A 27,773-nucleotide genomic window follows, 5' to 3' on the forward strand; every position below is an offset into this window, starting at 1 on the left:
CGTTTTCTCCTTACAAAAGGTGCTAAGCTACATAAAAAAGAAGAACGTAAAACTTTAATATATAATATAATTTAACAAACCAATCTACAAAAGTTACTTGGTTTTAGTAAAAGTAATAAAGAATATAAAATATACTAAATATAATAACATAAAAGAGCACGAACATAAAATGTCTACAAATAAATCAAAAGGTGTCATCCCACCAATTAACTGCATTTTTAATTATCTACAACAGCAAACAACGGTAACTTTTTGGTTATATGAACAAACAGGTATAAGGATAAGAGGGAAAATTAGTGGGTTTGACGAGTTTATGAATATTGTTATCGATGATGCTTTGGAGATACCAGTCGATAGTAAAACCAGTGTTGAAATGTTGGATAAGAGTAAGAAATTAGGGAAAATAATGCTAAAAGGTGACAACATAACGCTTATCACATCTGTGGATGAATGATTTTAAATTACAGTTAGATATGAGATATACATTTCAAACTACTAGGATGGGATTATATTGTACAATAGATTACTTGATAGAGCATTAAGAATGATTTCTAGTCCGCCATATTCTATATTTTCTTCAACTACGTTGAATTATAATGTGATACAGGTAAGATCGTTTAATATATATATATAAACATTATTTACATTTTTAAAAAATGAAGATTTATATAATATTTAATTTCATTCAATTATTATTGAAAGAGCTGTTCTTCTTTAGAATATTCAAAATATGATATGTACATGATGATAACGAAACGACAACTTTAGACAAACATGGAGAGTGGCATAGGTAGAGAGAGAGAACACATAATGGTTGATTGAAATATATTAGAAAGAAATCTAAGGAAGAATGTTATCCACATTCTTTTGTCTTTCTTCTAAGATTTTGTTATTTTCTACTTTAATTTCATTATCAAACTTAACTGCTTCACCATTTAAGAAATCTTTAACCATTGGTAAACCAGGGTGCACAGTATTTACTGTACCAAACAATTCATCACCAATCTTTCTTTCCAAGTTATTTTTCTTCGTATTGTTTTTTAAATCAAAAAATGTATTGGTATTTGTTGAGAAACGAGTTTCATCAAAAATTGCATCTATATTTTTTAGTAATTGTTCTTCAGTGACAATATATTGATCTGCTTCATAATATAATTCTAATAATTTTTCTAATTTTCTTTCTTTTGCTTTAAACTCTATAAATTCTCTATTATAGATTCTCTTTAATTTCATTAATTCTGTTTCTTCTGGAGTTCTATGTCTCATTAAAGGTTGATTTATTATATGTTCCAAAGATGGAATTGTTAAATCTGACGATTTTGTCAAATTAATCTTCTTCATCTCTTCTTCACGTTCCTTAGCTTCAATGATCTCTCTCTTAGCAAGTAATTCTTCTCTTTTCAACAAATATTCTTCCTCTTTATGTAAAGCATCTGCTAAATATTTTCTTCTTAATTGAGCTTTTTTCATCTTCGTCTCTTGGATCTCACTCCCAGCTGACTTTAAGGATTGTGGAGCAGGGATACTCTTAGAGATAACATCCTCGATATTAATAAAAGTAGCAGGCTTTGGTTCTCTACGAGATTTTGCCGGATGTTGGATCCCTTCAGCGTAACCGAGACCATTTTCACCTTTAGGAAGTGGTTCTTTAGCTTTATTCACTAGATTAGTTTGACGAACAGTAGGATGCTTCAAGATGTTCCTTGTAACAGGCAATATACCACTTTTAAAGCCATATTTTGCAATACCTTTCCCCATCTATTTTGTTTTATATGCTGAAAATAATAATATACGAAAGGACCTAATATTTACCTTTAAAATTGTTTGAATTTCAAAACGAATTAAATAAAAACACACAAAGGCTGCTGGTGTTGTTATTTGATAAACTTTATTCGACGTAACTTCAGATAATTATTTATTGATGTAGTTAACTAGTTAAAGATGGAAATTTAAATTCTCTGTTTCATAGGTCATATCTATATTTCTGAAACCGCAAACCGTTAATATTCTCTCTCGTTCGTCCCCGTCGTTATTCGCTATTCAGAGAAAGAAAAATATTTATACATGTTTAAGTTACCCTCCTATAAGGAAAACAAAGAGTTAAGAGAGTTTGATGTATTTAATACAAGAGAACTAGATTTGTTATTTGGGGCAGGATCTATTCAAGTTTTGATTTTGATTGATCAAAAGAATCATGTCACAAGAGCGTTGTTACGTATTTAATTTTAACAGAACCTTGACATATGTTTATTACACAATCAATGGACACATATATTATAAAAGAAAACAAAGTACACAATTGATATAATATTAGAAAGTTTAGCAACTTCAAGTTTCAACTTTCTTAGATCGATATACATCTTGCTTTTCGAAAAGATGTACTTTCTCCTTCCATCAATAGTGGATAATTTCCATATTTAATTGACGACCCTTAAAACCCTTTCGATATCCAACTATTTCATGGCATGCTGTTGGGGCCCCCTCACTGTTAACGGAATTCTTAAGAGTTCACACAGAAAGAAACATTGATGAAGCACCGCGAGACAAAAAAAGAGGGAGAGATAGTCATAGAAAGAGATTGTGTGTGTGTGTGTGTGCATATATATGATATTAATTACGATCATTTTCGTAATTAATAAACAATCTCTGTTTGTTTCACTCTTCGATTCACCAGACAAAAATGATTAGAGAACAACCACACCTTGTCAATAAAAAACAACAGAATTTATTCATCAAGTTACTATAAAGAGTAGGGAAAATTATATTACTTAATAATTTCTTGCTTATAAGAATGTGATATACTGCAGTGTCTCACAAACTATATATAAGAATATGATTATATGACGATCTAATATTTTTACGAGTAATGAATGGTACATATCTTATAAGAGCACTTAGTATTACTGTCTTATTTCATCCTTTTCTAATATAGTGGATTAGTAGTAGCCGTTTATAAAAACATCTTTAAGAGTCATTATTACTCATCCCCTATATATGTTATATTCTTTATTAAATAAAATCCTCTCTCCTTCCACCATTCTTAGTTGTTGTGATCGCGAAATACTTATTTTTACAACAAAAATTGTGTGTGGTGGTCGATGTTCTATACTTTTCTTTTTCTTTCTATCTCGCATTAATGATTTTCGCTTGGGATATTATTATTATTATAGCAAATAAGAATATAATTTATATAATATAATCATATAACATAATTTATATATTTTAAAAATAATAATAGTGTATACTTTTAATTATATAGAAAGCTCAACTATTGTTTATTTTTAACCTATATTGGATATTAAGAATACGTAATCGTTATTAGTATAAACCTGAAAGTAAAAGTATTAGCCATACTATCATCATATATTATTGAAACTTAATATATATCCTTTTTTTTATTATTTTTTTTTAAAATCTTTGTTATTTTCCAATTTTGTTATATTTTACTGATTTTTTTTATGAAAAGGGTTTTCCTGTAACGTTTTACTTTCTTTTTTTTTAAAACAACTTTTTAATTATATCGATAACATATATCATATTTATCCACTCGAACTGACATTTGAAATCATATACACATTGAGTTTTTCACTACTCCATCCTTAAATCATTTTACATTTAATTTTCTATTTTTACTTCTTTTAAAAGAATATACTTTACTTTTGTTATAACTAATCCATTTCTTTGATATTCAAATCAAGTCTGATCTCGACCCAGAATTTTTAACCCTTCTTTTTTATTTAATTCAAAAATAAACAATATTCAGCATAAAACTCCCTTTTTCCTTTACATGACATTATTATAAATGTCATTTGATTACGAAATATATAAAGAAGGTGGTATCTTAAACGATAGATATCAAAAAGTTGACGATATTAGTGAAGGTTCATATGGTTATGTTTCCTTGGCTAAAGATTTGAAATTGAAAAAATTAGTTGCAATCAAATATATTTTTAAACTAGATAATGACTATAATGACGACGATAATGATCAAAGAGAAAATATAAATAATGGTATTGATCCAACTGATTGTAGTTCTGAAAAGAAACATGAACTGGATCAACAATTACAAAATAAGAAATCTTTAATTTCTGATGCTGTGAAATCAAGATTCTCGAACAACGTTTGTTTCGAAGCAATGTATGAAGTGGATATTCAAACAAAAGTTGGTAAACATAGAAACGTGGCAGAATTGTTGGATTTTTTCGATTCTTACATCATTATGGAATATTGTACAGGAGGCGATCTATACGAAGCAATTAAAGATGATATTGTCCCAAGAAAGACGAAATCAATTACCTATATCATTTCTCAGATTATGGATGCTATAGAATTCGTACATACTAAAGGAATATATCATAGAGATATAAAACCAGAAAATATCTTGATCACAGGAATCGATTGGACAATCAAACTGACAGATTGGGGACTAGCCACTACAGATGAAAATTCAATGGATAGAAGTGTAGGAAGTGAAAGATATATGTCACCTGAATTGTTTGAATCTAATTTAGATATGAATGAACGTAATGAACCTTATGATTGTAGTAAAGTTGATTTATGGGCAATGGGGATCGTATTTTTAAATATTGTGTTTCACAAGAATCCTTTCAGTATTGCAGATCAAACGGATAAATCCTTTTGTTATTTTGCAGCAAATAGAGAAGCGTTATTTGACGTGTTTTCTTCCATGACTTATGATTTTTTCCAAGTGCTAAGATATTGTTTGACTATCGATCCAACAAATAGAGATTTAGCAAAAATGAGGGAAGAATTGAATAATTTATCCGAATATACATTCGATGATGAATATTACAACTCTTTAGAGGATGAATACGATATTCCAATGTCATCAGATGCTTCCTCTATAAAGATTTCCGGATCAGATGTCTCTACCACTCCTCCTTCAGAAACAAAATTGTTCATGCCACCATCTTCTGCACCAGTGGCATTGCCAACACCTATCAATTCCTCCAAACCCTTACCACAAATTAAAAACGATGATTTTGAGATTAAACATGATTCGTCGCAATCTACAACTGCCACTAATGATACTAAATATGATACCTTTAAGAAACCGTACGATATTCCAAAATTTAAAATTAATGCTCAAAATGATCCTTCCCATACCACCACTACTACTTATGATCACAAGTTTGATGAAAATCAAAATAATCGTAATAATTACAAGCCTAATACAAACAGTTATTACAATAATGTCGATCAAAGAGAACGTGCCAAATCAGTTCCAAAGATTAAGTTCAATAGACGTCCCCGTGTTAAGAACAATCATAATCAATATCATATAAGCCCTACCAATTACAACAATAACAACGCTTCACATAATTATAAGGGCAACAACAATAACATCAGCAATAATAATAACAATGGCTATTACAATACTCATTATAAGGCATTTAGAATGAGACGTAGAAATAAGAGTAAAATTATTAAACATTCTAGAAAGCCTCTTGGAATTCCAACTCCAAATACGCATATCAATAATTATATCAATGATTACAGAGCTAAAGAAGATAATCAATTCAATACAAGAGATTTTTTCACACCTCCGAGTGTACAACATAGATATATGGAAGGTATATATGATAATAAGAATAGATACCACAGACAGCAATACAAGAATAATCATTTGAATGTCCATAATAACTATAACAATAATGATTCTAATAATGGTAGTAACAATAGTAATTACAGTAAAAGTTGGAATAATAACAAAAGTTCTAAATTTAGAAGACCAAGTACCACAGGTAACCAAGCATTCTCGACTAATTTCTATTCTGGAAATAGATCCAGACATAGTTTTCATAGCAGTAATATGACCAGTGGAAATGTTTTTAAGCGCACTACTGTTCAACATTCACCTGGTAGCTATATTCCACCAAATGCCAGATGTAACTTCCCTACCAGCACATCAGTCGGAGTTTATTCTTCCCAGATTCCAAACATATCTAGTGTTTTAGGTGAATCAGATAACGAAGGTTTATCCAATGAAAGAAATAAGCAACTTCCTGCTACTTCGATGTTGAATTCTGCCATTGATAATGAACATGATCTGGATGATACATTGTTTTCTTTGGATGATGGAGATCATGATTACATTGATAATATGAATAACTTATCACTTAACGATGGTATGCAACATAATAACAACGTGGACAATATGAATAGGATGAGCGATACAGGCAATGCATTCCGTCAATTACATGCTCTCAATGTTAATATTCCTAACCATCAACCAATTCATTCAAATAACGACAGTGATTTGCCAGATTTGCTAAAATCTCCAGTGATTAGTTCAACATCCTTGAACACAGCGCATGGTTATAACAAGCCAATGTCAAACAATCAATATTTGAATATTCCAAGCGATATGTCTCAAGGCAATGCACATCATAAACCAGGGGTGTATGTTCCTCCTCATCACAGAAGAAGTTCTGGTTATTCTACCAATGAAGCTGTTTTATCTGTTTCTCCAAACTCAATCAGTATTCAAAAAGCTGAACTACATCCTAGTCAAACTTTTAAGAAGCCAAGTATTCCGATTGGAAATTCAGGTACAACTGTGGCACTACAAGATCATGACGTATTTAGATATTCAGACAATGATGCATTAATCTTTGAAGATGACGATGACGATGACGATGTTGTTAATGACACAAACACGAAGTACATGAATGATGCGAATAGCAACAGAGCAAGAAGAAGCTTTGGTCCATATAAAATATATGACGATGACGATGAAAACAATACCAAGTTGAACGCATATCGTTCCAATAGAAGAACATCCAGCATTCAAAATGAAGTAGTTGGTTCATTGGAGCAATACAAAAATAATTGGCTCATGTTACAACAACCCCAAGAATAAACTAAAATTTATGAGTTATGAGTGCATTTAAATGAGTTGAAAAGGCAACAACTAACATAATGGAGATTGAAGAAAAAAAAGAATGTTTTTTCTTTTATTTTTCTTTCTGTCTCTCTCTCCACCCATCCTAACTATATAAAGATTCAATTTCTTTATTAATATCATATTCCCTATTCTATTGTTATTTTGAACAAATCTGTTTTACATACATATATTAAAAATTAAATAAATTACATATATACCCTTCTAATCCATATTTCTACATATTATTCAGAGTTTTTCTAACAGTGCTACAATGTATTCTAAAATATTGTATTTTTTATTATTATTTATGAATGCAAAATATAGTTAAAGCTATATATAACAAGAAATTTATAGTAAATTCGTTCACATATATATATATATGGATGAAAACGAGTGGTAATCATCATGCCTTACTAATTTTATTTTTATTTCTATTTTTTTGACGTTTAGAAATCTTATCCTTTTTAGATTTAGATTTTATAATTCTTTCAGTAATTTCATTCACAAGATTACTATTATATTCCGTTGAATTTTTTTCTTCATCGTTTTCTTCTTCTTGTTTATTTTTATTATCATCATTTTCAAATTTTGTATGTTTACCTTGGAAATTTTTCGTACTTATAGATGGTTCGTTATTATTTAATGATTTTGTTAAATTATCTTTTAAATTATTTTGATAATTTTTATTTTTTTGTTTTAAGTTATTAATTTTATTATCATAATCATTTGTTTGCTTCATATAGTTTTGAACTCTATTTAATTCATTACGAATTAAATCAATATTTTCTTTTTGTAAACCCACAATTTTACCATATGAGAAAAACAACGAATTCAATATATATGCATAAGTATTTGAAATATCTAATTTATTACGTTCTGAATTTTCTTCTAATAATTGTTCATCCAGTGATTTTTTAGTTAAATTTTCTAATTGTGGAGCCAATGCATTCAATTGTTTCCTTATGTTGGCAATATAAGGTTTTATCTTCTTAATATCTTGATCCATAATTCTTTGGTTTTGTTAATGCTGTGTTATTTTATATTTGTCTATATAAATTTTAAAACTTATATATATATATCATGTATTTTATGTTATATCATCTCATCACCTTTATGTTAGTAAAAAGTGAAAGCATCTAATTTTGCATCAATATAAATTTTTCAAATTTTTACAATGTTTTTTTTTTCAACGGCTAAATAAGAAAGAAAAAGAATAATTTTGAAAAGGAGGGTAATATATATGAAACTGAAAATTTATTAGCTTCTTACAATATTTCAAGTTCAGATTACTTCCATATAAATATCTGAATAAAATTGTTTGTATAGAAATAGATTATATATGAATAAAGTATTCTAATTGTATACACTTATCGTTTTTATAATACCAAGCAATCGTACTTATCTCACTGCCAGTCTAGTTTAGCTGACAGATTGACTGATTTAACTAGAAAGGGCAAAAAGAAAAAATTCATTCAGTAAAATTCAGTCTTTTTCTTAATTTCCGCGGGTTTTGTAAAATAATTTAATTTGAAATTTCCGTCTTTTTCGTTGTTTCGCGGGGAGATAAAGTAAATAATTATTGTGCGAAAGTGCGAGAGTGCGAGAAAGAAACGTAAAGATGGAATGGGATGGCTATAAGGCAATAAAGAGAAATCAGTGCGGTTGTTTGTTAGTTAGCACTACTAGAACTGATAATATATTGCAAAATAACTATGTGATACTATTATATATACTATTAGAGTTATTCGGGTTTCGGTGATTTAAGGACGGGGACGGGGATGGGACCGGGGATGAGAGGATTTGCTATGTATGGGTTAAAATTGCTTATTTATATATTCATATTACTACTATATCCTTGTTTTCTTTTATGCAGGGAAATTAGTAATAATAAATATTGTGTTAGTGTTTTACATTTATAATATATTAATTGTATGTAAGAGCGGATTTAGGGATTCTTTATCGTTAAACTATACTAGTAGTGGTATTTTCAACGCATTCTTTAATTCTTTTTTAGTGTTACTATTATTACTAAAGTAAAAGAAGATTACGGAACTAGTAAAATATTATACATTTCAGAGTTACATATATGCTATACTCTTCTTTCATGCAGGGAAGTTGAGAAGTGTTGAATGATTATAATAATCATTCAACACTTAGTTCTTAAATATATATATATATATATGGAACGTATTGATATATTAATTATCTTGATATTCTGCTTGTTCTTACATAAAAGCAAGGAGTTTAACACAAATTTTTATCATCGCTGTGGCTAGCAATTTTTTACTTCAAGAAAAATCCTTACTTAAATTTTATTAAGCGAAGAGATAGAAAAAAAAGAAAAAGGCAAAAAAAGGACACTATTATTACATTACATTATATTATATTATATTGTATTATATAATAAAAACACAATTAGATCTGCATTGCTTGGAAAGGAACCTTCAATTACCAACATTATTTCTATTCTTTTAATTTTTTATTTTTTAATAATACATTACTATTAATCTTGCATCGCAATACCTACATGCACCACAACTAATAAAAATGTCTAATTCTAATACTAGTCCACATAAGAAATCGGGACATTCACTATTAGCTACATTTGGTTTAAAGAAAAGGAAAAGTTCAAAATCAATAAAGAAAAACAATGATACTTCTTCTTCTTTGAATAAATCTCATGAGAATAAAAATATATCTCATAGGGCAGCAACTTTTTCCTCAAAACATGATGGGAATACACAGGGTATATATTCTGATATTCCAGTTTTAGGGTTTCATAATAATAATAATAACAGTAATGCTAATGTTATCACTACTCAAACAACATCAAATAAAATGACAAGCCACCCACAATTTAAGATCCATACCTCATCACATTCAAGGACTCATAGCTATAGTAGTGGGATGAGTCTCTCCGATAAGACTTCACAAATTAATGGGTTTTATAATCTACCTTTAAATATTGGACAATCATCTCAAAATAATCAAGGTAATAACACCAATTGGAATACTGTCAATTCAACATCCATTGTAGTAGGAAGTGTAACAAATTCAAATGTAAATATAAACGGTACCAAGGATAATAGCAGTTTATTAAGTGCAACAAATCATAGTTTTATGGCTTATAGTCGATACTCTATATCTGAACCTAATTTGTCATTAAATTCATTGGAAAATTCACCTTCACATAAACCACAATTATCAAATGCTCAAGAATTATTAGATGCTGTCTTTAGAAAAGATAATAAGAATAATAGTAGTAGTACGCAACAACAACAACAACAACAACAACAACAAAATAACATTAACAATAGTAGTAGTAGTAATAATGAAATTAAAAATGCGACATCAGGTATACATGATCAAACTATGAATAATGCAAAACAATTATTACAAACATTTGATAATTTATTACAAAATAGTAATGGCAAGCGTACAAATTCGAATAATGCAAGTCAAACACCTATCATAACAGAACCGCAACCTACAAAACTTTCAACTGATCAAAATAAAATAAAATTTTTAGATACAACTCCACAAAAGAAGGATATGGATCCGGATGCTACTTTAACGACAACAATATCACAGAGTCGTCCCTCAGCGGATATTAGGCGGATATCATTGGACTCAGAACCTGAAAAAAAAATGAAAAAAGCTACAGTTAAGAGTGGTACACCCAATGGTAACAACGTTATGATGAATGAAAATAGTAATAATTCCGACTCTTGTATTTTGGCATCAATGGCACCAAAGAGATCTTTTACTCCGTTAAATGTGAAGGATATACCATCTAATGCTTTAAAGTTATCAATAAACACAGCAAGAGCTGGAAGTTCTTTAGTTACCGGATCATTTAGTAGAACGAGAGGTAACTCGATGTTTTCTGCAAGTCCTGTCTCATCTAGGGTGACTACACAACAAGACCTGGAGTTAGATAACGAAAGCCCCAAAAAACAATTACAAGGTATTACGTACGCTCCGGAAAGTAAAAACAAAGAGTTCCATAAGTCGTTCAAGAAAGCACCTGAAGATGAAAAACTGATATCTGTACAAAGTGCAGCTTTATTTAAAGATTTTATGGTACAGGGAAAGATATATATCTGTGATAATAACATTTATTTTTATTCAAATATTCTGGGATATATTACAACATACGTTATTCCATATAAAGATATTATTGGTATAGAAAAAAAAAATGTAGCAGGTATATTTCCAAATGCTATTGGTATTGATACCGAACAAACAAGGTATGTGTTTGCATCTTTGATATCTAGGGAAAGTACATGGACTTTAACCAGAAAAATATGGCATCAACGCAGATGTAGGAGTATGAATCCAAGAGATAGTATTACATCTTCAAATCAACAGGGATCCGAATCAAATGAGGAGTTTACTGCTGATTCGGAGATGGATTTGGATGGGGACGAGTTGCTATCTGATATATCGTCGGGAGATTCTGAAAGTATACTAGAGGATGACAAAAACGGCGTTACGTCGACCCCCTCTTCAACTGTATCTGAACCTATTGATGAAACTAAAAAAGGAAAATCTGTAGATGACGAGTCGATCCCAACTTTAGGTTTGAGTAAACATGAACCAACGACGACCTCTTTTACACCAGACTCTGCGGATAAAAAAATATATGATTCCGTAATCCCAGCTCCTTTAGGAAAAGTGATAAATATTTTGTTTGGTGAAAATGCCACTTATTTGGAAACAATTTTAAAACAACAAGGTAACTTTGATCTATCTGTAATTCCAACCAATCTAATTTCAACAAAAAACCGTGACTATTCTTACACAAAACCACTCACAGGGTCCATTGGACCAAAGAAGACCAAATGTTTAGTCAGTGAGAAAGTGGATGTATATGACCTAGACGGATTTGTACAGATAACTCAGACTACAAAAAATCCTGATGTACCATCTGGTAATGCTTTTGTTTCTTGCACAACATATGTGCTCTCCTGGGATAAAAATAACAGTACAAGGATGAGTGTTTATGTCAGAGTGATTTGGTCTGGTAATAGTTGGATTAAAGGTGCAATTGAAAATGGTACCGTTGACGGTGTTACGGTCGCCACTAAGAGTTTAGCAGACGATATAATTAAATTAGTTTCACCAAAAGAGAAGACAACAAAAAAGTCCAAAAAGGGTACATCATTGGCTGGAAAGAGTGTGTCAACACTCCCAAATATTGAACCATATACGCATGTTGCAACCAAAGCTGACATTAAAACTGAATCTGGTGATAAAGTTATTAAAGAAAATTATTTATTTGATTGCTCATTAGGTACAACTTTCCAATTAATTTTTGGTAAAGATACCTCATATCTAAAACGCATCCTTGCAAAACAAAACAATATCGACATTTCAGTTATTCCAAAATTTGAAGATAAGAAACGTACTTATACCTATGTAAAACTATTAAACAACTCACTGGGTCCAAAACAAACTAAATGTAATATTACTGAACATATTGAACATATGGATATGGAAAAATATATCATGGTTAGGCAAATCTCGAAGACGCCAGATGTTCCTTCAGGAAATAGTTTTACAGTTCAGACTCGATACTATTTGAGTTGGGGTCCTGATAATACTACAAATCTAGCTATTATCTCTAATATTGTATGGAGTGGTAGATCATTTTTGAAAAGTGCAATTGAGAAAGGATCAATAGATGGTCAAAAGGCGACGGTTGAAATATTAATTGATGAATTAACCCAAATTATTGAAAAGGCCAAAACAGGGCCAAAAGTTAGTAAGAAGAAGAAAACAAAGGGAAGAAAGGACATTTCAAGAGCATCTACATTGTCAGAAATATTACAACCAGAAAAGGTAGAACCATCGGGGGCTATCAATTTTATCTCAAAGGCATTTTCACCTTTAATAGATCCGTTGTTTAATAATTTTGACGTAACATCTCCTCAAACAGTAGGCTCTCTTTTCATTTCTTTCATTTTGCTAATAAGTCTCTTTAGAGCTATATTTGTCAACGAAAAGGACACTCATAAAATATCTATATTGAGAGAAGGAAAACTAATGATAGATCAAGATATTTACAATTATACCCCGGCCTTGGATACTTTGTACAGACCATATAGAGAAGATATCGAAAATCATGCATCTAGAGGTAAAAATGCTTCATCCAGAGATAGATATCAAAATATTGTTGATTCCACCGAAGAAGGTATTTGGGATTGGATAAAGGACCGCGGAAACCCTAAATCCGTAGGCCGTGTTGCACCTCATTTTGATAAGCCAGAAATCAAGAATCATAACTTAGAGGAACTACAAGAAACCATTAAAATCGCCAATATTCAATTGGAAGAAATGAAGAAGAGAGTAAGTATATTACAAGATACAGATTAATATATTCAATATATTGAATTTTTTAGTTTTAAACTATGGTTAGTTATATAAATCATAATAAATGCATATTTTTTTAAATAATATCAGTCTATTCTCCTCTATGGGGATCATAAATATGGTTGTTTCAGAAATGTAAATGATAGATTAATATTAAATCCTATTAAATATATAAATTCTTAATTTTCCATATATGTATATATATATCACTTTGCCCTGTTATGATTTCCGCGACGAGTAGTTAACATGAGCGGCTAAAACTTAAAAACATTTTTAATTGAAACAGCAACATTTGTTTCAATATATAACAGAGATCATTTAAATAACAGGAAAAAAGAAAGATATAAAGTTACGCACATATACCGTTTACGATATATGAGTATGGATCTACAGATAGAACGTCTAAAGAAGGAAGTTGAAACTTTAAAAATTCAACATGCTGATTTAAGAAATGATTTTAACAATATTACAGAGTCCAAAAACGTGTATGTCCTCCATATCCTCAATATGTAACCCAATCCATCCACATCGTAAAACACAGTATACTAACAATCTTATAAAATACTATCTTAGAAAACAAGAGGCTAATGAGGTCAAAAAACTCCATATCCAAAGATTAAAGAACTACAACGATCTAAGAGATATTGGCTTAAGATTAACTCAACTGATTGCTGATGATAAAAAATGTAAAATGGGAGAAGTCTTTGAAGAGATGGGGTTTTCAATGCTGGACGAATAGCATTCGAATATTAGTAGTTCAAGTAATTGAGTTACGCTATTTTAAAGAGAAGCTTAAACTATATTTATATTTTCAAAAATATATATCTCTAAAGACGAAAGTAACAATCTATTGTTTCAAAAGTCCGATTAACTAAAGAAAAAGATTGCTTCATCACTTACAAGTTCCAAATTGACATCTCCAACTTTATATTGTTAGTTTGTTACCTCACTCTGATTAAATAGTTCTATAATAGTTCGTATGATGATAAGTCACTTTTGTACCAGGTAACTCATGTCACCGTTGCAGTCTTAAACCCACGTTTTCTCCAATACGTATATTTGTTAGCTCTTTTTTCAAACTTTTTACGGAATTATAGATTTTGTAACAGAAAGCGAAAGCGTAATGAGTGAGACAGACAAAAAAAAAACTGGTTGAGAATGCAATTGAATCAAAATTTTTTATTGCTAATTGAAATATGAGGTACGACAGTTTAACTAAGCGGGAGATATTAAGGAATTACAGAGTTTACTTGCAGAGGTAAAATACACTTTAAGAGTTTGAAAAAGGAAGTTCAAGAAATGAAAATTTCTTAGCAAGCATCTTCAAACCTTGGTAAGCTGAGAAGAACTTCTGATACTACTAACCTGGAATTCCAATCGATTAAAGATTTTTTTATCCATGACATCAACCTTTAACAGAACAGTAAGATTACCAAAGCATAGACTAATACAGTTACTATCTAAAAGATAAAGTGAAGAAAGAAAGACTATTTTATACCAATTGTTAGCGTTAAAACCAACATCATTACTAGCATATACCCAAACTAACCCCATTAACATCTCTCTTGCATTAATTATTTACAACTGAATTAAACTGAAACTCATATACACCCGTCTGAATAAAATATCCTTACAATGAGACCCTCAGTGAAAAATATTTGGTTTCAGACCATATTATTTTTGAGTATGATAAGTTTTGTGAAGAGCTGGAATCCACCTGAACTTAGTGATAACCAAATACATGATATAAATAACAGCCCGAATAGAGTTCAAAGAAGTCATTCAAGACAACCTGTACGACAAGAAAATACACCTAGAGTAAATACAGATAAAGAAATACGAAGCAATATAATTCCAGAGGCAATACAACCCGTATCACAAATTATCGAGTCCAAAGAAACTGTTCAAGGAATACAAAACAGTTTAATACAAAATGATGTCAATTTACCGCAAAGTTACAATGCTGGGTTTGAATCAATTCATAACTCCGTGCTTAGTCGAAAATCGTTGAACGATTTTATCCTATCAGATATCTTAATTGCAGCTGATATAGAAGGTGGTATACATGCTGTCAACCGCGAAAACGGCCAAGTGCTGTGGTCGATCCTATCATCTCAATTTAATCCACTCATAGAAATAAAGGAACCCCCGAGAAACTCAACCAAAGAGATATTAATGGTTGAACCTTTTGAGGACGGTAATATATATTTTTTCAACATGCATCAAGGTTTACAAAAGATTCCTGTTTCCATAAAACAGTTGATATTAACATCTCCAATGCACATGAAGGCAAACGTAATTGTTGATGACATGGGAACTGTCGTGGAAGACGAAAAAATATATACAGGCTCCAGGAGAACTGTGATGTATACAATTGATATAAAGACAGGTGAAATTATATCAGTGTTTGGACCAGGAACGGCGAACAAGAATTTTAGAGAATCTATTTCAGATAATGAGGGAAACTTATTAGTGCTAGGGAAGACGATATACGAACTAGGAATACACTCCAAGGACGGATCTACCTATAATGTGACATATGCTACCTGGCAAACAAATACCCTGCACCAACATTTAGCAGAACAAAATCTTCATGCTAACAATGGTATTCTCATTGCCCCATTTAGAGACAAGACGATGCTGGCAATTGATTATAACCTTAAAATTGCTAAATGGATTTCTCCGAAGTTTCCAGGTATCATCACGTCTGTATTCGATGTTTTTGTTGATGGCAGTGCAGGTGAAAATATTATTGTACCTCACCAATTCCAAACTATGGAAAATGATGACAACATTGGTGACCACATTTACTTAGAAGAAACTGAGAATCATTCGTGGATTGCTTTATCTAGTCAAAACTTCCCATCATTGGTCAAGGCAGCCCCAATTTCAAAATATAGTTCAAGTGAAATCTGGAGAGCTCCGTCAATATTTGATGATGAGCCGCTCTTTAGAGATGCCATTTCTGGTGTTCATTCTTTAGCTACATCACAATTCAAACCCACATTAGCATTACCGCCAAAAGAAAGTAGTGTTACACATAATCGACCAAGTAATGCCCTCATGATGATTGAGCCAAATACTTACAACAACTTTCCAAGCGTCAAGGAGGACACATTTAATTCTTTAGAACGTTATATTTCACCAATGGAACTCGAGTTATATAGGCTGAAATTGGAAGAGCAAATAACAAGACAGATAATGGCACAGAATAAACATTCGTTTTTGCATACATTAGGAAACTTAATGTACAAAGTATTTGAGAGTGGTTTTATTATTTTAGCTTCGCTTGCTCTACTAGGACTTCTTCAAAAGTTTAATATCACACCTCCATTTCCTGTAATATTGGAAAAGCTTGGGCTAGTGTCCCCAAATGAGGAAGATGCTAGTGATACGGATCCAAGTGATACAAAATTGTTAAATACAGAGAAACAGTCCAACAAGAACATAAATCATGTGAATTTCAAAGATAACGAAAAGGAAAACGAAAACGAAGATGAACAGAATGAGGGAGAAAAAATTAATACAGAAAACGATACCGGCAATAATCTTGATAATGGGAAACAAATTGAAAAGAAGAAGAGGAAAAGAGGATCTAGAGGTGGAAAAAAGAATAAATCTAAAAAAATTCCTCAAAATGAACACCCTGACCAACTTGATTTTGAAACTGATCTAAGAAATCTAACAGTATCTGATACTATATTGGGATATGGTTCTTCAGGAACTATTGTCTTTAAGGGGTCCTTTCAAGGTAGGGATGTTGCAGTAAAGAGAATGTTGATTGATTTTTGTGATGTCGCAGACCGTGAGATCCAACTTTTAACTGAAAGTGACAATCACCCAAACGTGATTCGATACTATTGTTCCGAAAGAACTGACCGATTCCTCTATATCGCGTTGGAACTTTGTACAGCTACCCTTCAGGACTTGATATATGGCCGAAACCTGCCTGTTGAAGTTACAAAAATTAACAAATCCATGGATCTCATTAATATTAACTACCAAATTGCATCAGGTGTTGCGCATCTACATTCTTTAAAAATTATTCATAGAGATCTAAAACCACAGAATATTTTAGTGTCTATAAACCAACAAGAGTTATTTAATCCGGATAAAGCCGGAACCAACTTGCGTATTTTGATTTCTGATTTCGGCCTTTGCAAAAAGTTAGATAATGACCAATCATCTTTTAAGACGAATATCAATAATCCTGCTGGCACAACTGGATGGAGAGCACCCGAACTTCTAGAAGCTTCTGTGTCAAAAATTCTAGAATCTATTACTGAGAGAAACGAAGATACAGAACACTCTACAGACCACAATACAAACTCGATGTCGGTAGTTTCCACAGGCTCATTCTATGATCCTTTCATCAAAAAAAGATTAACCAGAGCCATTGACATATTTTCATTGGGCTGTGTTTTTTTCTATGTTTTAACAAAGGGTCAACATCCATATGGTGACAGATATATGCGAGAAGCCAACATTATCAAAGGGATTTATGACCTATCTCCTCTCAAAACTCACATAATTGATCGATCTAACGCAGTGGAAGCGATTGATCTGATATCCAGGATGATCTCGAAGGATGCAAGGAATAGACCTACAGCATTTGATGTCCTAAAGCACCCGTTATTCTGGCCTGCTTCTAAAAAATTAGCTTTCTTATTGAAAGTTAGTGACAGATTTGAAGTAGAAAGAAGAGACCCCCCAAGTTCATTGCTTCTAAAACTAGAAACTATTTCCCCTAAAGTTATCGTCGATGGCGATTGGTCCCAAAAATTTGACAAAGCTTTTATGGATAATCTTGGAAAGTACAGAAAATACCATTACAATAAAATTATGGACCTTTTAAGATCTCTAAGAAATAAATACCATCATTTTATGGATTTGCCAGAGGACTTAGCGAAAACAATTGGCCCTATCCCAAACGGATTCTATAACTACTTTAGCGTACGATTCCCTAATTTGTTAATGGAGATATACCTCCTGACCAAGGAAGTTCTTGAAGACGATCAAATGTTAAAAGAGTTCTTCTGATTTACGTATTAGATATCACATACACAACACATATATACATACTATTTGCATAATACATTTTTACATACTCATAAAGCCATAGAAGACATATTATTAATAGATCTTAAAACTTATGGAAGATAATTGATCACGTTCAAAAGAATTTAAAAACAATAAATGATACGTCTAATAACATAATATTTCATATATGATGTTGTTTATAATTTTAGCGTACTCTTTAATTTCTATTAAGATGATACACAGTTCGCTCAGCCAATTTTATAAAGAAAATTGTGAGAATACAAGATATTGCATATATTTCGTCAAACCAACAGTCAATTACAAAACTAGTCACAGTAAATTTTTGACCTAACATGTCTCTAAGCCTCTGAGCAACATCAAATGGTAAATTTGATCTAATCATCAATACTGTCGCAACTACATACACTCCTGCGAGTTCTGAAAGTAACAAATTCTTTATCATTGAAGGTTCATTTTTTTTTTTTTGACGAACTCCACCATAAATCGGAAGCTCGTCGGTATTTTCCTCATTCTGTAGAGCAAAAAAGGCCAAAACTTGGAATCGAGCAGGTAGTAAGGACACTAGGAATGAAACGGTTGTACTAACAGTTGAGAATGCACAAATGAACAACGACGCTGATAGAAATAATGATATTTGACTAGTTAGCGAATCTAAGTCATGCTGATAGTTAAAGTTGAATAGACAGAAGTCAAGAATATTGGCAATTGTTACGGCAAGTGGATCTGAAGATGCGGAAAAGTGTTCAAACTGGTAATCTAGGGGATGATCAATAAAATGTGAAATAATTTTTGGAATTCTTACAAAAAATGTTAAAGTTACTCTGTAAACACAATATACCAAAAATCCAATTTCAAAAACCTTCCTTGCCAATCTAATCTTAGGTGGTTCATCTAAAATACTTTGAAACAGATTTGTTTGAAGTTGGGATTGAGCTATAGATTCCAAAAGTTTATCCTTTTGACGCCGGCTTTCTTGGCCAGATGGTTCCATTGTTTCCAATTTATTTAGTTCCTGTATACACACACTTCGATACGCCTCGTAACTAATCAAACGTTCTTTAATCCAACTCTTTCTTGCCCATATTAATAATTTTTTACTTCTTATCCCGTTTGATGCAAATTTAGATATAGTAGACGGTATCTTTTTATTGGTATGCTTTCTCCAAAAATAGAGAAAAGTATAATATATTGTAGAAACACTAGCAATTCCAGATAATATTGCCATAATTGTAACACCAGATATTGATAATCTAGTTAAAATGTTGTGACTATATTGAAAAGGTCCGATAGATATCAATCTTAATATTGCGATTAATGCTATTAATATTGCACTAGTTATTATTATCAACCGATCCAGGTCAAATCTATCATTAAAAAATTTGTTTAAGAGAGATATTAGAATGAAGAATGGTTGAATTAGAATTAATATCAAGGATAGAGACATCGATACAAGATACCATATCCATTCTGTAATAAAATCACCTCCTTGATCAATTTCTACAGATTTAATCTGCCATAATACAATCTCTATGGTGATAATATAACAAACCATTGCTACAGAAAACAACGTCCTTATAAAGCCCACTAGTTTCTTCGAAGATAGAGAATATTCGGTATAGAATTTCTGTACAAATGTATCTGTTCCAATATTATCATATCCATTAATATTAGTAATTATAGAGGACCTAGATTTTTTAGTTGATGTCGTCACATCATTGAATAAAAGAGCCATCTTAAACCAAAGAAATTCGTACGACCAATTGTACACAATCACCGACGATACCAGTAACGTCGTAGACATTAATATCAACCCCATGTTTCACTTTTATGTGTATCTATGAATGCTATTTAAGTTACACTTACTCCAAAATGCATGTATTTCGCGTATGTTATCCTATTGTAATATGCCATAAACTGTTGCCTACAATGAAGAGTATATGGAATGTCAAATACTTGGAGCAATGTACAAAAAGTTGTGAGTAAACTTCCAACCTCAATTAGAAGAGTTTTTAAATTTAAAGATGTTGAATTCGTAACTTTATATAAACTCTATGAGATATATCAATAACCTAATGATTAAAGGAGTGGAATGATCACCTTTTATCACTAACTTCATCGAGTGAATATTTCCTTGATGACAATCCAATTTTTCAAGAAGTTAGTCGTTAAAGTCAGAGACGACTGTACCAATTTTCGCGAGACAATATATATTCAAACTGAACTGAAAAAAAAAATGAATCAAAAAAGTTAAACATCGATTTCTTCAGTTAAAGGAAGAAAGAAACATTTGAGTTTGCCCAGTGATAATCCATTTCAGATTGAAAGTATAATAGATACAAATACAACTCATTTCAATTTTCTTTTTAATTCACGTCGGAAATATCTTACGACATCTATTGCACAACCAACTCGACATCCAGAAAGAAATATGAACGTATGTATACATTATGGAACCTAAATACCTGATTTTTATCATAGATTAAGTATAGTATTTATTGATCAACAAGCCAAATACTAACCAAATTGACACCGTATTATGATTGCTGTTGTAGCATTATTTTAATTGTCATTTATATATTCCCAGAATGAACAGAGACAAAAATTGTATGAATTGAATCTAAGGGCTTGGGATGGAGAAGTTGTTTATCCGTTAGTTAGCCAAAAGTTGGATACAAGTATAAAAAAGAATACTGGGTTTATAAAAAAACTGAAGAAGGGACTCACAAAGGAGAACAAAAGTTCATTGTTAAAGGATATCGGCGAAATATCGTTGGAAAAATATCTATCAGAAGTCATCACCACCATCAATGAAGTTACATCGAATATATCTAATAAGAATGAAGATATTTTAACAGCTGTAGAGATTATATGTGCCATGCATCAAAGATTTAATGTAAGATTTACTATACCATTTTTTGAGTTATTCTTATCAAATTTTGCAAATCCAACAGAGCAATTATCTGAAAAGGATGAGAATTTCAGAATCAGTAAACTAAAGAGTAATTTAAAAATTATAACAGAACTTTATTTGGTACATGTGTTTAAATCCATTGATATTGTAGAGTCGAAAGATATGATACCATATTATCTCCAAAGAAAAATACATAGAAAGGAACCATTTATCTTTAGCATTTTAAAGGAAATGTTGAATTACAAGTTCAAAATGGGATACACACTCAGTGTAGGTACACTGTTTGTTAAAAATTTCTCACCTTTTTTTGATAACGATGATACATCATGGGATTTATACATCATGGATGACAACTTCAAAGATCTATTACACTCTTTATTTAAAGCCTTTTCAGAGGCGGTAATTACAAGGATGACAGATCTTACTAAAACAGTAACCAAGTTAATGAAAGAACATAAAAAATGTCAAATAAGAACTGGTAAGTTAAACGATGAATATATTGAAGAATACGATCTATTAATTCCTATATTAGAGAAATTTAAAACAGCCACAGAAGTGTTTGCACCTATTTTTAATCTTGAAACTCCAGAATTAGTATCCCAGAACGTTGAAGATGAGGATGATAAACCTTTAGAGTCCATGATAGTTACACAAGTAATTCCTGTCAGTGAGCGAGTTTGGGAGAGTGAAGATATGAGGATATTCTACGAGGTTCTACCAAATTTAGATCATATTGTAAAACATTTTGAGAATACTGAAAGTAGTACAGGAAGTGATACGACGATTTTGAATACGTTTTTCGAAGATTTGAAACTAGTCGAAACAAAAGAAGAGATGGATAATCTGAGTGAAAGTTATTGGAAAAAATCATTGGATAATAAGGCAACTAGAAATAGATTATTAAAATTTTTTATTGAAACTCAAGATTGGAGCAAAATAAATATATATGCTAGATTTTTAGCATCTAATGCAAAATATATGCCAGAAGTATCTGAAGAATTCATAAAATACTTAGATAATGGTTTCCGTCACCAATTGCATACGAATAAGATTAACGTCAAAAATATTATATTTTTTTGTCATATGATCAAATTTAAGTTAGTTCCAACCTTTATGATATTTCATAAGATTAGAACTTTGATTATAAACCTACAAGTTCCAAATAATATTGAAATATTGACCATCTTTTTTGAGTATTCAGGAAAATTTTTGTTGAATCATCCAGAGTTTAAACCTCATATGGAAACTATGGTTGAACTTTTAAAAACGAAAATGAAGGAAAAGAAACTTACCATGAATTTCAAAGGTGCTCTTGATAATATTTTGAGTTTACTTTATCCACCTACTGTAAAATCATTGAACGAGGTAGAATCAAAAGAAACATCTCAGCAATTATTCTACCGTGTTCTAATAAGGAGAGAGTTGGTACATTTTGATGAAAAACAGGTGTTAATACTTGTCCGAGAGGCTGATTGGAATGATAAATGTATTTATCAAACATTGTTTTCGTTGTTCAGTAAACCTGAAAAAATTAGTTATCAAAATATTCCCATATTAACCAAAGTACTTAGTGGGTTGTATGTCTATCATCGAAACTTTGTAATAGAAGTAATTGACCAGGTGTTAGAAAATATTGATGAAGGTCTTGAGGTTGATGATTTTAGTGAAAATTTACGAAGAGTAGCCCAAGTGAGGTATCTAACCGAGATATTTAACATGGAAATGGTAAAATCAAATGTCATTTCTGATGTGATATATCAAATTATAAGATACGGACACTTCCATAATACCCCGTCTCCAAAGTATTTTAATCAATCGGACTTACCGAATAATTATTTTAGAATTCAACTTATTTCTACTATTTTATTAAATATAGAGCGATTCCCAAGAATTTTTACCAAGGAATTGGTTAAGTTACTACGTTTTTTTGAATATTATATTTTTACCAAATCACAACCACTACCGATGGGAACAAGATTTAAAGTCGAGGATGTATTCACTGAATACTCAAAAAAATTAAAATTCGATAGAGCTGAATCCTTGATCGAGAGTGCCACAATTTTCCAATCTTTAATTCAATCAACTGCAATATCTACCGTTACTACACATAATAAATCAGATATAAGGGGAAATGTAACACCTAAGACATTGAGTAATGTCAAGTCAAGCTTAAAAGAAAGTGAAGAGGAAGATGATGAAGACGATGATGAAGACGACGACGATAATGACGAAGGGTTATACTATGAAGACGGTACTGAAGAAGACGATGACACTGATGAACGAAGAACCTCCCGTGACGGGACTAACCCACCTTTCTATCTGGATGATGAAAACGATGATTTATCTGCTGGTAGCACCAGTGATTCAGATGATGATAGCTCCAGTGATGACTCATCTGACTCTGATTTTGAGTCAGATGAAGATTCCGACAGTAGCAGTGATGAAGAAGACTTTGACGATATTGAAGCCGATAGAAATGCGGAAGTTAGACGCATATATAATGAATATGAAACCAGGTTACAAAGTGAAGAAGAATGTAAAGCTCAAGAGGAGTTAGAAAAACAATTTGAACAATTAATGGCAGATTCTATGGATGAAAGAAAAAGTGAGAAAAGTGCTTCTAGTAACATGCCTATGATATCTTCAATGAATCAAACTGAGAGAAGCAAAACTAAGTTATTAAAGAAACCCATTATCAAGACAAAGCAGCCAACTGGGAAGGAAAACGAAAAAGTCGCATTTACATTTTTATCTAAAGCTGGGAAGAAAACGAGTAGTCGTGTTCTGGAACTTCCTGTTAATGTCAAATTTGTTAGTGGGGTACTAGAGGAAGAGGAAAAGATCAAAACCGAGAGAGAAAAGATTAAAAAAATTGTACTACAACAATCTTTCGACTAAAGAGTTTCTAGTTGAATTAGGTAGTTTTTAAACTGTATTTAATTTGAATTTGAATTCGACGATAGGTATTTAAATAGAATATTTATTTTTACTAGTTACAGGTTAAGATATCACATAATTATGTACTTATTTAGTAGCCGAAATTATAAGAAGAGATTCATTTGAACAATATTCATTTTTAAAACAAACTCACACGTTAAAAAAATATTGATTCAGGTTCTAAGGGATTCACAAATATTATTCCACCTTCACCATAACTACAGTAATATCATCCTCTTTACCTCCTCTGTATTCTTTACCATACAATTTCGATATTTCTTGGGCAAAAACACTTGGAAAGTTTGGATCTCTACTTAATTTGACAACATCTGTCACAAACTCGTTTGCCACTTGTTGTAAATCTGTATGAGTTTCTTGTTTTTTGTCTTTCAAAAATAATTCCATATCATCTGTAGCGATATTATCTGTGACACCGTCTGTTGCAATGATAATAATATCATCTTTTTGCAATTGGAAAGAATACTCATCTGCATCTGATGGTACATTCTGAATATATGAACCACCTCTTGCTGCAGCCTCCTTCAGCATTGCATCAGGGATAATAGCTAATTGGTAAGGAGCATTAAATCCTACAGTTTGAAATTTTGTTTGATAAGTCAATTTTTCTTTTCTAAACACACCACACCATGAATCACCCAGGTTTGCTACTGTTAAAGTACCATTCATATTAAAGTGGGTTGCTACAGCTGTAGTACCACCGACTTGAACAATTTTTTCCTTTTTAATCTTATTATAAGCTTCGTCAATTATTTGTTTTGGTGTAAGTTGAATCTTTGTAGGATTCAAAGTAGAGCTAATTTGGGCCATCGTCTTACATAATTCTCTGGAGATTGCACTAGAATCAAACCCATGTTCAGCCCAACCACCGACACCATCAGCCACACCTGCATATAAGTCAGATACTGAGTTAGCTTGAATGAAAAAATTATCTTCACCTGTTGGTGACATTATTGAATCCTTCAATTTCTGGTAGATCACATCATCTCTATCCTTTGGTTGATATGCGACTACACTCTTGTAGGTAAATTGATTAGTTGTGGCACTGGAAGGATCATAGTGTTGACCGTTAGAACTATATTGATTATTGAAATTATTTTGACTTCCACTGAAAAATAGTCTTTTAGAGAACAATGAATAGTTGCCACTAATAATTTTACTGGAATGAGAGATGTCTGCAGATATATAATTTGTTTGTATTAGTAAATATTCTATAAGTAATCCTGATAGAATGGTAAAAACCATGAATACGCACATACAATAAAATGATCTATTCGGTAATCTGAAAGATCTCAGACCTGGAGATACAAACATATTTGGACAATTTCGTTGATTATAGATACCTTCTCAAATCTAGTCTAAATGCACATATTCGAAAACCCAGTCCTTTAAAGACGAAAGGTTTTTAATTGTGAAAGTTTTCAAAACTTTCCCTCTCTCTCTTTCTCTCTCTCTCTCTCTCTCTCTCTCTCTCTCTCTACTTTCAAAGTTTGTTACGATTCACTCTAAACCTCACAATTTGGATTGCCGGGCTAAAATTATTTCCAAAAGTGTCCAAAAATCGAAGGATTTACGGATTCGATCTTTCCCTCTTGGAGATGGTCGTGGGTATTATAGAAGACATAATATAAGTTTTATTTATTTCAGTATATCCCTTTCTACAATGTAAGAAATGAAAATGTCGCTACATAATTACTTAAAATCTCCTTATGATAACTGTACTTCCTCTAGATTTTCTCTCTTTATTTACATTTCCTGAAGGGAGTTCAGGTCAACTGATTTTTCCAGCTTCTTATCCAGTATGTAGTAATCCGGAACTTTTAATACTTAGAGGTAGTAAATCAGACTGTGTTCTTAGATCTACTCAATTATCTATTCATCCTATTCTATTCTTTTATAGAATCAAGTTGTTTCTTGATTTCGCTCTCGAAAGAGGTCTAACATTTTCCGTCTAAAATCGCCTTTCGTTATGTCTCAATGAGTTAATGAACCCGATCAGGTAATTATGATAATCTCAATACAAGAAGGAGAGGAAGATATCAGACAATGACTCTGTAGTATTCACGAAGCAATTTGTCTTTTATAGGTAACTTTACCAATGTTACTGATGCATCTATCGAAAGGATATCTAGTATTAAAGACTTTACATCGCGTCATAATGGAATGGTAATTTCACCATGATTCCTTTACCAAGATGAAACAAAACTGATACCAATTTGTTAATTATTTGAAGATGGTGTTTAATAAATAGTTTGAAACATATGTTAAACTATCATCTTGCCCAGTTGTTTGACATTTTATATAAATATAAGTATAGCCAGCAAAATATTTTCTAATTTGACTGTTTAACCTACCGGATTGCTTCTCTACATTATTCATACTGTTTTGTGGGTTATATTTTAATTGATATTTCGAATTGAGATTTAAATATTCATTGTTACTTACCAACCTAAGCTCTTTTTTTTAATAATAATTTAAACGTCATTATTACACCATGCCCCAACCTATACCAATTTACACACATTACTCTTCTTCGTCTAATGTATCTCCGATAAAGAGAGTCACTGCGACTGATATTTCGATCATTGAAGAGGCAGAACCCTGCGAATTACACGATAAAGTTAACTGTAAAGAATGTACAATCGCAACTAAATCTAAGATGGATCAGGTATTAAAGAGGTCTATTTCGACTAATGCAGTCAATACTATAAAAAAGAGAAGATCCATCATCAATCTACATAGAACATTATCACAAACAAGTTGCTATAGCACAGGATCTACTTCAGAAAACAATATTAATGGTGAATTGTTTGACGATTTTATGCTATTACTATCAGGTGCTGGACATCATAACAGAACTGATTATATGTGGGAAATACTTCCAAATGAATCAAAAATTGCTTACCTAAGGCGATTGTTAGAAAGACAACAGCATGAAGACGATTATGAACATGGTATGCAGAACGATAATTTGAAGACATGGACCAATAGCGGTAGAGGTTCTGTCATGTCGCATATTTTGAATAAAAGCGTAAAGTCAAGTAGAGCTCAAACGAAGAAACCTCACGGTTCAAAATCGCATGATAAGAGGAGTCGAATAATACGCGAAGTTGCTGAGGAATTATATGAACAACTTTTACAGCAAGATTTAGAAGCCTATGAAGAAGTGATAGATTCCGATGAAAATTTCCAACATGATCATGAAATGGCAATCGCTACAAGAAAGAGATCGCAACCCACCAAACAAGAGTCAATTCAAACAGATGAAATTCAATTGAAACAAGATCATGAACGGCTGGATCTAAAAATTAAAGAATTGAATGAATTATTAGATAAATTATCAAGTTTTTCCCCGCTACCAACACCTTCGACAGATGAAGGAAACCCAACACTCAATAATGAAACACCAGTGACAACCATAACAAAAATACCAACTAAACCTTATGATAAAACTGTTACAGTAAATCATATACCAAAAAGAGCAGCAAAGGAGAAACATCAGGGATTTATGGGCTCTTTGGCATCGAAATCTAAGAATTTCATGAACATGTTTAAACAAAAAAA

The 27,773-nt window shown here is 31.5% G+C and overlaps 10 protein-coding genes across 10 annotated transcripts; 6 read left to right on the forward strand and 4 right to left on the reverse strand.

The window, feature by feature from the left end:
- Nucleotides 1-169: 169 nt before the first annotated feature.
- On the forward strand, nt 170-454 carry SME1 (mRNA splicing protein SME1; the record flags this gene model as incomplete). Its single annotated transcript, XM_041548442.1, has 1 exon — nt 170-454. The coding sequence occupies one exon, from the start codon at nt 170-172 to the stop codon at nt 452-454; it is 285 nt and encodes a 94-aa protein (XP_041404376.1).
- Nucleotides 455-840: 386 nt separating this feature from the next.
- PET123 (mitochondrial 37S ribosomal protein PET123) lies at nt 841-1,758 on the reverse strand (the record flags this gene model as incomplete). The annotated part of the gene is made up of 1 exon (XM_041548443.1): nt 841-1,758. The coding sequence occupies one exon, from the start codon at nt 1,756-1,758 to the stop codon at nt 841-843; it is 918 nt and encodes a 305-aa protein (XP_041404377.1).
- Nucleotides 1,759-3,802: 2,044 nt separating this feature from the next.
- Nucleotides 3,803-6,883, forward strand: KSP1 (putative serine/threonine protein kinase KSP1; the record flags this gene model as incomplete). The annotated part of the gene is made up of 1 exon (XM_041548444.1): nt 3,803-6,883. One exon carries the CDS (start codon nt 3,803-3,805, stop codon nt 6,881-6,883), a length of 3,081 nt encoding a protein of 1,026 aa, XP_041404378.1.
- A 427-nt stretch (nt 6,884-7,310) lies between these two features.
- On the reverse strand, nt 7,311-7,913 carry LRP1 (Lrp1p; the record flags this gene model as incomplete). The annotated part of the gene is made up of 1 exon (XM_041548445.1): nt 7,311-7,913. One exon carries the CDS (start codon nt 7,911-7,913, stop codon nt 7,311-7,313), a length of 603 nt encoding a protein of 200 aa, XP_041404379.1.
- Nucleotides 7,914-9,454: 1,541 nt separating this feature from the next.
- LAM4 (Lam4p) lies at nt 9,455-13,285 on the forward strand (the record flags this gene model as incomplete). Its single annotated transcript, XM_041548446.1, has 1 exon — nt 9,455-13,285. One exon carries the CDS (start codon nt 9,455-9,457, stop codon nt 13,283-13,285), a length of 3,831 nt encoding a protein of 1,276 aa, XP_041404380.1.
- Nucleotides 13,286-13,733: 448 nt separating this feature from the next.
- On the forward strand, nt 13,734-14,021 carry SAE3 (Sae3p; the record flags this gene model as incomplete). The annotated part of the gene is made up of 1 exon (XM_041548447.1): nt 13,734-14,021. The coding sequence occupies one exon, from the start codon at nt 13,734-13,736 to the stop codon at nt 14,019-14,021; it is 288 nt and encodes a 95-aa protein (XP_041404381.1).
- Nucleotides 14,022-14,917: 896 nt separating this feature from the next.
- On the forward strand, nt 14,918-18,322 carry IRE1 (bifunctional endoribonuclease/protein kinase IRE1; the record flags this gene model as incomplete). The annotated part of the gene is made up of 1 exon (XM_041548448.1): nt 14,918-18,322. The coding sequence occupies one exon, from the start codon at nt 14,918-14,920 to the stop codon at nt 18,320-18,322; it is 3,405 nt and encodes a 1,134-aa protein (XP_041404382.1).
- A 217-nt stretch (nt 18,323-18,539) lies between these two features.
- KABA2_01S11506 (uncharacterized protein) lies at nt 18,540-20,159 on the reverse strand (the record flags this gene model as incomplete). Its single annotated transcript, XM_041548449.1, has 1 exon — nt 18,540-20,159. One exon carries the CDS (start codon nt 20,157-20,159, stop codon nt 18,540-18,542), a length of 1,620 nt encoding a protein of 539 aa, XP_041404383.1.
- Nucleotides 20,160-20,771: 612 nt separating this feature from the next.
- On the forward strand, nt 20,772-24,152 carry NMD2 (Nmd2p; the record flags this gene model as incomplete). The annotated part of the gene is made up of 2 exons (XM_041548450.1): nt 20,772-20,777; nt 20,928-24,152. The coding sequence occupies 2 exons, from the start codon at nt 20,772-20,774 to the stop codon at nt 24,150-24,152; spliced, it is 3,231 nt and encodes a 1,076-aa protein (XP_041404384.1).
- A 237-nt stretch (nt 24,153-24,389) lies between these two features.
- On the reverse strand, nt 24,390-25,523 carry PTC7 (type 2C protein phosphatase PTC7; the record flags this gene model as incomplete). The annotated part of the gene is made up of 2 exons (XM_041548451.1): nt 24,390-25,384; nt 25,469-25,523. 2 exons carry the CDS (start codon nt 25,521-25,523, stop codon nt 24,390-24,392), a joined length of 1,050 nt encoding a protein of 349 aa, XP_041404385.1.
- Between the last annotated feature and the right edge of the window lie 2,250 nt (nt 25,524-27,773).

This window comes from Maudiozyma barnettii, assembly GCF_903064755.1.
Source record: "Maudiozyma barnettii strain CLIB 1767 genome assembly, contig: KABA2_01, whole genome shotgun sequence".
NCBI lineage: Eukaryota > Fungi > Ascomycota > Saccharomycetes > Saccharomycetales > Saccharomycetaceae > Maudiozyma > Maudiozyma barnettii.